The following is a 9,743-nucleotide window of genomic DNA, read 5'->3' as shown; positions in this document are numbered from 1 at the left end:
AAGGTAATTCACCAAATGAGCCCCAATCAGAAGCAGATGTTTTTTCCCCCTTATGCCATGTGATGAGTGGAGCATGATTTTTTTTTTCTTAAATTAGAAAAAAAATATTTTGAAATTAAAGCACCCCTTACGCCAGTCTTAAGAATTGACATGAAATTGAGTGAACATGTCTATCATGACAGAACTCGTGAAAAAGTCTATTATTGTCTATGAAAGCCTGGACGAATTTCGATTCATCAAACTATTGCCCGCATGGCTTATGTTTGCTGAGGATAAGTTGTTTTGAGATCGTTAGCCGCTACAGTGAGAAAGAAACGCCCATCGTGATGAAGCATGTCACCATGTTGGTGAACTCTCTGACCTCAGCCACATCGTCAGGGTGCTAAGAGATCGGTAGTGGCGTCGGCAACAACGTCCAGGATAGAGACGATTGGAGCATTTACAATCTTCACATTCGGCTCACGCCACCTTACACACAGGTGGCGTTCGGTCTCTCTTCCGATCGGCGGAAAATTCACAGGTCGACTTCAACCGCCCACAAAGCAGCTGGGGGAAAAGCCAGCTTGGATGTCCAGTGAGAAAGAGTCTCCTGAGTTATTTACTATTTCTATTTCTCTATTTACTATTCAATCATGTGCTCTGGGCTTTTTTTATGCGGTCACGGGAGAGTAGTAGTGCGCGAGTAAAAGCAGGCTGCTAGCGGGGGGGTTCCTCACGTTGTCGCCCCTTTCTTGCAAATGAAAAGTGAGCTAACGTGCACAATATTTGTATTGCTTCAGCAAGGTTACATCTCACTCTAACAAGGAGACATGAAAGAGGAGGAGGTGGCAGTGGGATGTGTAGGGAGGCTACAGAAGCAGAAAGACAATCACAAACATGTGCCAGCGCAGACATGCTAGTAACTGCCAACCCATCCCGCTGTGACTCATAGGGGACGATGGGGGCCGAGGGCGCCTGTTGGCTCCGGCGTCCCGTGGAATCGTGGCGGCGCGTTTCGCAAACCGAGCAGGTGTTCTATACAAAGATCAGTCATACTTGGAATGGAGGCTTTTGATTTGTTTTGAGGTTGATTCAATTTGGATGCCATCGTACAGCTGTTTTGACTCCCGGACACCCCCTGTAGGTTTGAAGTGGAACTATTCCAACTCAGCAACGATACAAATACAGATTTTGATAGCAAACTTGATTTCTGAGCTCGGTTATGATGAGAAGGTGAGGCTTACGAGATCAGTGTACATTGCTGCTTCAATCGCGTGGAAGTCAATGATCAGACGGGATGTCATTGGCATACGTTCAGACAAACTAAAAAAAAATTAAAGGCGTGGTTTTCGGGTTTTTTAAGAACACTGAATCCAATAAACGAGCTCTGGTCGTCTGGTGGAAGCCGACAGGGGGGCTTTTGGCCGCCCGCTGACTTTAAACACGTCCACGCTTGGAGACTGTGCCCCCCCAACACACACACACACACAACTGGACATACAAGGCGGTGTTTCACTCGCTTGAAAAAAAACAAGTGAAAGCGACTGAGTGGGGAGGGCTTGCGAGGTGAGGTGGTCATCTAACATCCCTCCGCTCATTGCATACTGACAGCTGCTCTAATATTGATGACTTTTTATTATAGAATCTTACTGCATCTTTTTCCCCATCAAATGACTTTTTATGAGTTTCGACTTGCCACGCGGTGCGTAAGTGGACACGGTACGATTTAATGCGACAGCTCCTCACGCCATGATAACTGTGACCTTGCAGTATTACATTTAACGTTTGTTTTTGGGAGGGTGTTATCACTTTTTTTTTTTTTTAAGCTTAATATTTTTTTTACTTTTAACATAGTGAGCATTTGACATCTGTTTGCGTACATTGAACTTATATGATATCGAGGAACTGTCGGAATTTGTGATTACATTTTTTGGGGGGGGGCGGATTTTTGAGAAATAGACACACATTACCAATGGAAGTAAAGTTGTACACATAAATGCGTACAGTCATGAAAATATATCACCTCATTAAAGAATCAGTATCGGAGCACTTTGCAGAGGCACGCTTGAATACTTGACACCTGTCTTTCATCTTCCATTTCAATCTCTCGTTGCCATCAAAGCAATATTCCCTTGGTTAGCGCCATTTGCTGCTGCTTATTAGCTTGCCGTGTTCCCTATTAAATAAAAAATCAGATGGGGGTGGTGGGATTGAGGAAGCGGGCTGCAGCCGCCACCCGCCACCCTGCTGCTGCTACTTAATTTGCCTGTCTTTGTAATGAAAGTCACGCGTTATGAAATGTACTGGGGTGCCTTCCCAGGATGCCTCCTCAGATCAAAGCCTGGCATTTACAACATTTTTTTTTTTCTAAAGGCGCATATTAACATATCGGTCATCAACATCTCGGGTTCTTCACTCCTATTTTGGGATTTTAGCCGTCGTCCTGACTTTGCGGCAGACAGCTGCCAGGCGCCGTTAGCGGTTAGCCGTCTTGACTGATGACTTGCGATGGCTCCGCCACCAAAAGTACAATCCCTCAAAGAGACCGTTTCTGTCTCGCTATTTGACTTCAATATTTCCCCAAATGCCTGGCGAGGCTCGTAGGGCGGTGGCGATTGGCGACAAGGCAGCAGTTTGAAAAAGCAATAAGTTAAATGCAGAGACTTGGGCAGATGGAAATAAACCCCTTTGTATGAAAATCACAGAGAGATTGGGCTTTGCGGCTCTCGGCCTCCACTTGAATTGTATCCTCTGATTTGAAGCCGGGTTATAAGAGAGGCGTACTAGGGTGAACATCAAATCAATTTACTTTGTCAGCTTTGACATTGTTTGAAGCCCAAGTGTGTATTTGTGTGTGCCGAACATATATGTTGTAATAAATAGGGATTACGTTGGGCGTTACAAAGTCACAGTACAAACAAATTGCACTATACATAAAAAAAAACCCGAATCAAAATCCTCACAGGAAAACTTAATGTATGTTATGTACATATAAGTGCGACGTGTAAATTTTTTTCCGATGATGGTTCAACTCTCTGTGTATTAAACAATTTTTTTTTAACTATAAAGCGTTCAACTCCCTGCTCAGCCACCCTGAGCATGATGTAAACAAAATCTTTTTTCTTCTCTCCCCTAGGACGTCGCCGCTCATGGGTCCAAACCGTCACATTTGACCGTTGACCCGTCCGCACACTTGTTGGTCACGTCTCAAGTGGCCACGAGGAGGCTAATCACAGAAAGGATGTTGCAGCAGTTGACAACACTGGGGCTCGTCTAAGTCAACCCGAGACCCATTTTTGTGACTATTTAAACAAAAATAGAAGAGAAAGATGATTTTGAGCGTCGCCCTGCTTGCCCTGTACGCCGTCTATGGCGGTGTGGCCTACGCCATGCAACATTACCCCGCGGCCTGGGGACACTATGACGTGTGCAAGTCGCAGATCTACACGGAGGAAGGCCTAGCGTGGGACTACATGGCCTGTCAGCCTGAAGCCACCGACATGACAAAGTACCTGCGGGTAGCCCTCGACCCGCCCAACATCACATGCGGGGATCCGCCGGAAACCTACTGCGCTCTGGTAAGTGACGAGCTCGAACGCACGCAAGCGGCCCTGATGGAGACGAATGAGGATGCCGGTGTGGCGGGTCATGGGCACGCCGGGTGGACTGTTGTTTCCAGTAATGGAGATTAATGAACATGCCAAAGCCCTGAAGTGCACATGGGTGGTTGCACATGAGTTACACAAAGCCAGCAAATACTTTGAACCGCTGCCGAGACACCAACCGCAATTTTTTTAGCAAAGTATTTGATGTGCAATTCCGCTATTCAAGCTCACAGTCATGTCGAAAGATGCCACCCAAACATTTAGCTACATCTAAGGTGCCATGTTAGTGGAGAAGTATAGCGTGTGATGCAAGATTGGAGTAAAGCTTAGACAGGCATGCAGATGAGACTGCTTGTAGGGTTGATGCCAGAGAAAGCAAGGTGGTAAACTTCTCAAGATGAGGCAAAGAAAGGTGAACATCACTAATGTCAGTGGTTAAAGTTAGTGACCCTCAAACTATTAAAAACAAGTGCATGCATTAAAAAAAGAATCTGTCTGTCATTGGACATTTAGTACCTGGAAGTACACTAAACTTTAGACCAACTGAAAGCAGGTCTAAGTTGTGGCGCAGATGGTATAGTGCCATTTTTAGGAATTTAATCAAGGTTCAGGCAGACAAATTCTGTGCTATGCTGATGTGTGGCCGATGTTGTCGCATTATATGCATAAATACGAGTCGAGAAGGTAAGATGGAAGCCTATGGATTTCAAATCTTCCCTTGTAGAAGAGACGTGATGCTAACATATAGCTAAATCCCTAAATCTTCATTTGCTGTTACATCTTTAGCCCCAATAAAATGAAAACTTTTAATGCTAAAATCTAGCATGCAGACAACTTGCACGGACCCCTGTTGTAAATTTAAAATGTTCCTCTTGGTCATCACGGATAAACCAAAAAAAATAAGCCACGAGACAAAGCACTGCGCTGCCGCGCATTACAGAGAGCATTGCTAATAGAGTGCTTGACCTTAAGAGAGTCTCATTGGTTATTTAGTGGCTATTGTCAACAGAGGAGCCACAGGTTGCGTTTATCTGCAGTCCTAATCAAAGCGTCGGGCAGCGCAGAGGCGCATAAAACACGCTCCGAGCGAAGCCCCGTTGAGAGCTCCCGCTCGTAAATATTTACCAATTAAAAGCGTTTAAAAAGAAGCGCGTTGGTGCTGGTGGCTCCAGATGGCACTGAGACGTTTAATGCCACTGTCGGATATAGCGGGGGGGAGAGAGAAGGGACGTGCTGAGGTTTACATCAAAACAAACGGCAGACAAAAATTAAGTAGCTCCGAGCTTTAGCGGGGGATAGACGAGACAGCTTGCGGTGCTGCATAATGATGAAGACACAGTGGAAGTCCTGTCAGGGGAACAAAGTGGCAACCTATCCAAATAAAAGCAGTAACCGCATGAACAGATGGACTCAAATGCATGACAGCAGTCACGGAAGAACCAAATAAAAGTTCCTGGTTTACAAAAAGAAGGGCAACACAGCTGCCAGATGAGAGTCCTTAGGAATCTACCAAAATACCAAAACAGGAACACCGCAAACTAAAACCATTCACAGCACAAACTGATTCAAATGCACAACACCTAAGATGCAAATCAAAATCTCACAAAAATCTGGTCAAGAGAGAAGCCGGAGGCCAAGAGTAACACGCCAAAGAGCTCTTTTCAACGCAGGGGTTGCGTTCCCTCACTTAATGATGCGTGAAGTGCGGTCAGAGAATCTTGGATGGATCATCACCCTGCTCTGTCTTCACTTCCAGTCAGCTCGTCTATTTTTTTTCGGTGCTTGAAATAGTCATGACTTATGGAGTTCGCCATGGAAGGGCTGTTTAATATTGCAACAGTACCGATCGGGAAACAAATGAGCCGATCAAACTGATACATTTGTTTCAATGCAGGGGCATACAACATTTTCTCAATAGTGACTTAACAACGTTGGCAAGTATCACGATTGGTGGTTGACAAAAGGGCAAATGAGGATACGAGATCCGCCAGTGGAGATAAACCAACGAACGCCGGCTTTGAGTTCGGTCGCCGTCGTCCTGCGTGTTTCTGCGTCGGGTGCTTCTCTTCCGACGTCTTTTGAATCTAGCCGGGTGGATCCCGATAATGGTGCTAAACTTGATTCCGTTCTCTAAGAATGGATGAAAGAGCGGAGGCTGCCAGTTGGGCACACAGTCACCCCACAGAGGCTTAGAGATGGAAACACGAGATGAGAGCCGTCGCTAAGCCGCCGGGAGACTGCATCGTATTTATCGTTTATCCACGTGAAGAATGGCTTTTATCGTCTTTTTGCAAATCAACTCTTCAGTCTTTAAGGTTGATTGTTTTCTGTGTCAGTTCACCTCAGTAGGGGGATGGTTGTACTTGTGATGAGAAGTGTTTACGTGGTTGCAGATATTTATCGGCTCACTTTGATGTCTCCCCTCGTCAAAAGAAAGGCATATTTCCTCAGGGATCAAGCAGAGACCAAAATAACGTTAATCAGTTGGCCAGCGGCGGCCACCCAAATATATGTTGATCCGCGTCTGCTGGGAGCATCAATAAGCAAGTGTTTACCGAGAGGTGATAAGTTGTCCGCAAATGCTTTGATATAAGCCATTTACGCAATCAAGATAGTCAGAGTTGCAAAATATTCCCTCAGTAGTAGTGAACAATTGTTTTGCAAAAATGTTCAATTTTTATAAAAGTGTAACTTTTACAACTTTTTTTTTCTTGGAAGTTGAATGAACTTTTTTTGGAAGGAAACATTGAATCCTAATCGGAATGAATCGTATCTTATCGTCTTGTCTTATTTTACTATCATGTCTTGTAATTGCAGTGAACAGCATCGCACGGTATTGGAATACATTGTTTCATAACATATCGTAACTTTATGATCTTATCGTATCATAGTAATGTCAAACGTTGTCATTATATGGCGCTAAGTCTCAAAAGGACTCTCATCACAGTAGACAAACTGAAAACGAAAAGAAAAAAAAAAACCTTTCACTGTTACTTTTATGATGACGGGGTCACAACCATGCTCTCGAATGTCACACTTTTAAGTGCTCGCTAAATCAGTTTAGCAATGCCCCGCCCACCTTTGGCCATTCTCGGTGAGGGCTCCAGGCAAGATTCACTCATCCATGTTTGTTTGAAGACGGCGAACAGTTGGAGCGTTTAGCAGGCCGTCACCCCGCCGCCCTTGACTCTGTCCTGAACTAGCAACGCCCGGCGCATCATTGCCGCACGGCTGCCCGCCGAGACACCGCGGTGACACGTGACATGTCCCCTGACGCCAACAGGGGGAGGTAAAGGGAAGCGTCGTTTACGCTTTCACTCGCCTGCCAATTCTTTTGTCTGCCGCCTCGCTTTTTAATTTCCCTCTGCCTTGTTTTCTGTCAACTGATGATGCATAATATCCCGGCCTGAGGTTGGGCACCGTGGATGAGGTGAGTAGCTTGACAGGTGATATGTCGCCATTATTCGCAGTTACGCGTGACAGGTTAATTCTTGGCCGGTTGTAAATACAAAGATGGATGGCTTATGCAAGGAGATAGCAGAGAGGGGAAAGTGATGATTGTGTGTGTGCTTTCCGGACTGTTTAACACACTCTGCTTTGCTCCACTTGCATAAATTTTACTTTTTAAAATGACTCTGTGGCTTATTATTTTGCTAATTGGTGTCAATGTAATTCTGTTTTTGCACAAACTAAAAGAGCAGAAATGAAGTCAATTGGTGGCAAGGGTTTTACTTTCTGGATCGAGGTTTCTGTCAAATAATGAGGTGCACTGTTCAATTTACCCAACTCATAGCTCACTTTTACTCCAGAAATCTCAAAAGTGTGTCGTTAAAATACTCATTTAAAAATCTAGTTTGGACGTATCTACTTCCTGTCAGCCATTTTGTGAATGACATCATCATCATCAAATGCAAAGAGCTATGCAATGAAGACCAAGTAGCTCAAAACGCACACGCAAAAATGACATCGTCACTAATTTATTTGTTTTTACATTGAAATGACTGCTGTGCAGATTCTCCCTTAACAAATTCAACATCTTTTCCTCCTCTGTAAGGCATAAATTTTAGATCAAGCTAACAAAAGACTCATCTCAGCCACCTTCCCTGCTGTGAGCAATTATCCAAAGGCAATCCTCTTACTTCACTGTGACTCAGATGCCTTACAGTGTTCCGCAAAACACTCGCATCGTCTGACGGTGGGGGGGGGGGGGGGGAAAAGCCTGGCACAAGTGCGTCACGGCTGAATTGTGCTTCTCACACTTGGCTAATTTGACATTTCAGTGATGAGACAGGCATTCCTCGACGGTGGCCATCATTCACACCCTTCAATCAGAGCGGTTTGTGATTGCGATACGTTACAAATTAATCCCTGACCTTCTTGAGCTGCTTATAGCTCAGTTTGGATGACACATACAAACTTCATAACGGGATTTTTATTTATTGTTCAATGATCGACTATGGGGAAAAGATCCGAAATTAGTTTTTCAAAAAAGAAATTATATATCAAGTTTTTTGTCAACTCGTCAGACTGCTTGCTGTTTTTTTGGTGTTGGAGAGGAGGGGGCTGGGTCAAGCAGGACAACGTTTGAGATGTTTGCAATGTATTCACTATGATGTATTTTTCCAAGAGAAAAATCCCGCACTAGGTGGAGAGGTTTGAAGCCAGAAACGGTGGCAGGATGACAGGCAACTGTTGGGAGCTCGCTCAGCCCCTCAGCCATCACGTTGTCAAGCCACATCGATCTGAGAAAGACCAAAAAGTGTGTCGCGAGTGCGTGTGTGTGTGTGTGTGAGCTCAGGCCAAAAAAGAACAGGAGAACTGCCTTTTTTTTTGGAGGGCGGGGGTGATTTTTATATGATGCTGAATGAAAGGCTGACATTTGAGCCTTGCTTTATACCACAAGCTGGCTGGCATTTGAAATTAATAGACGGCTCTAATAAGCATGCAGATTGACACGGCGAGCTCGTACAATAGCTGCGCTATTTCTCTCACTCTCCATTTCATCTCTTTGACAGCGACGACGGCTATGATTTTCTGGCCTTTTGTGAAAGCGCTACCACCAATTAAATAAAATGTGAAATATGACCTGAAGGGTGTGACATGCGATGGCAGAAGAACTTATTTGTAGATCAAGTATTTTTTGCCGAAAAAATAAAAAAATGTGGACTCCGCCTCCTCCCCAACCTTGACAGTGGTGAACTTGTCACCTCCGTCTACATGATCGGCGCACGAGCATTGGGCGCGACTTTGGTGTTACTTAGCGTTTTGAGTCTCTAGAGACGCGACAGCTGTTCGCCAGCATCCCTGGAAGCAACGTCACGTAAAAGAAACCAAACTTAAATTGACAGCAGTGCAGAATTGTTTTCACCCACGGTAATGTAATGTCATATATTGGACGATATCCATGGTGAAAAAATAAAATTACAAGCACTGCACACAACTCCGCAACGTAACATGAGCATTCAGGGGAATTCATGCTGTTCCAATTAGTATCAAATACAACCATGCGACAGGACGATCAGCGGTCGCCGCGGCAACAACAGAGATGCCTGTCCCATTAACAGTACATAAAAAAAATATGACAATCTAATAAGAGACAATGACGGTGATTTGGCACAACTTACAACCAGAGTAGACATATTTGGGTACTGATTAAAGCAAAAGGTTAACAGTTTGCTACACACAAGATGTGACGCTGTTTTGGGGACAGGAAAAGGACAACGTTTATGCCAATATCACCCATTAATGGTTAGAAAACAGATGGAAAAGATGGCTGTCCCCTTTATATGTTATACCTTTGCGATCAACTTGACTAGCTAGCCACTCAACAGGCAACGGTTTATCGAGCGCTTCGCAACGAGATCTAGCAAAGAGAATTAAGCAGCCGCTCATTAGCGGAACGTTGAAGTCTATTGAACCCCAAACATCAGAGAGACTCTAATCCTGTACACACAAACACACACACACACACACACACAGAGTGATCACATAAAGAAGTTTGTTTGTACACACAACAGTTAGCGCCGCTATGATCATGATAAGCGCTGATAAAATGCGACCCGGTGGGATTGTGTCACACGAGAGATAATCAGAGCGCAAGTGTTAATTAATACACAACTCGATTCGCCTTTTGTCTGCAGTCGCAGACCTCGATTTGGA

General features: G+C 44.6%; 1 protein-coding gene across 2 annotated transcripts in view; it reads left to right on the top strand.

The window, feature by feature from the left end:
* The first annotated feature begins 3,148 nt into the window (after nt 1–3,148).
* The window catches only part of LOC119137596 (netrin-G1-like), a 29,587-nt gene continuing 22,992 nt past the window's right edge, over nt 3,149–9,743 (top strand). For both annotated transcript variants that reach the window (XM_037277055.1, XM_037277054.1), the window contains exon 1: nt 3,149–3,557. In XM_037277055.1, coding sequence (XP_037132950.1) covers nt 3,309–3,557 — 249 coding nt within the window. In that variant the 5' untranslated portion in view covers nt 3,149–3,308. The remainder of the gene's footprint in view (nt 3,558–9,743) is intronic.

The sequence above is a fragment of the Syngnathus acus genome, chromosome 17 (genome assembly GCF_901709675.1).
Source record: "Syngnathus acus chromosome 17, fSynAcu1.2, whole genome shotgun sequence".
NCBI classification, from domain to species: domain Eukaryota; kingdom Metazoa; phylum Chordata; class Actinopteri; order Syngnathiformes; family Syngnathidae; genus Syngnathus; species Syngnathus acus.
The sequence above is the reverse complement of the archived record's forward strand: the minus strand, read 5'-3'. Positions and strand labels throughout refer to the sequence as shown.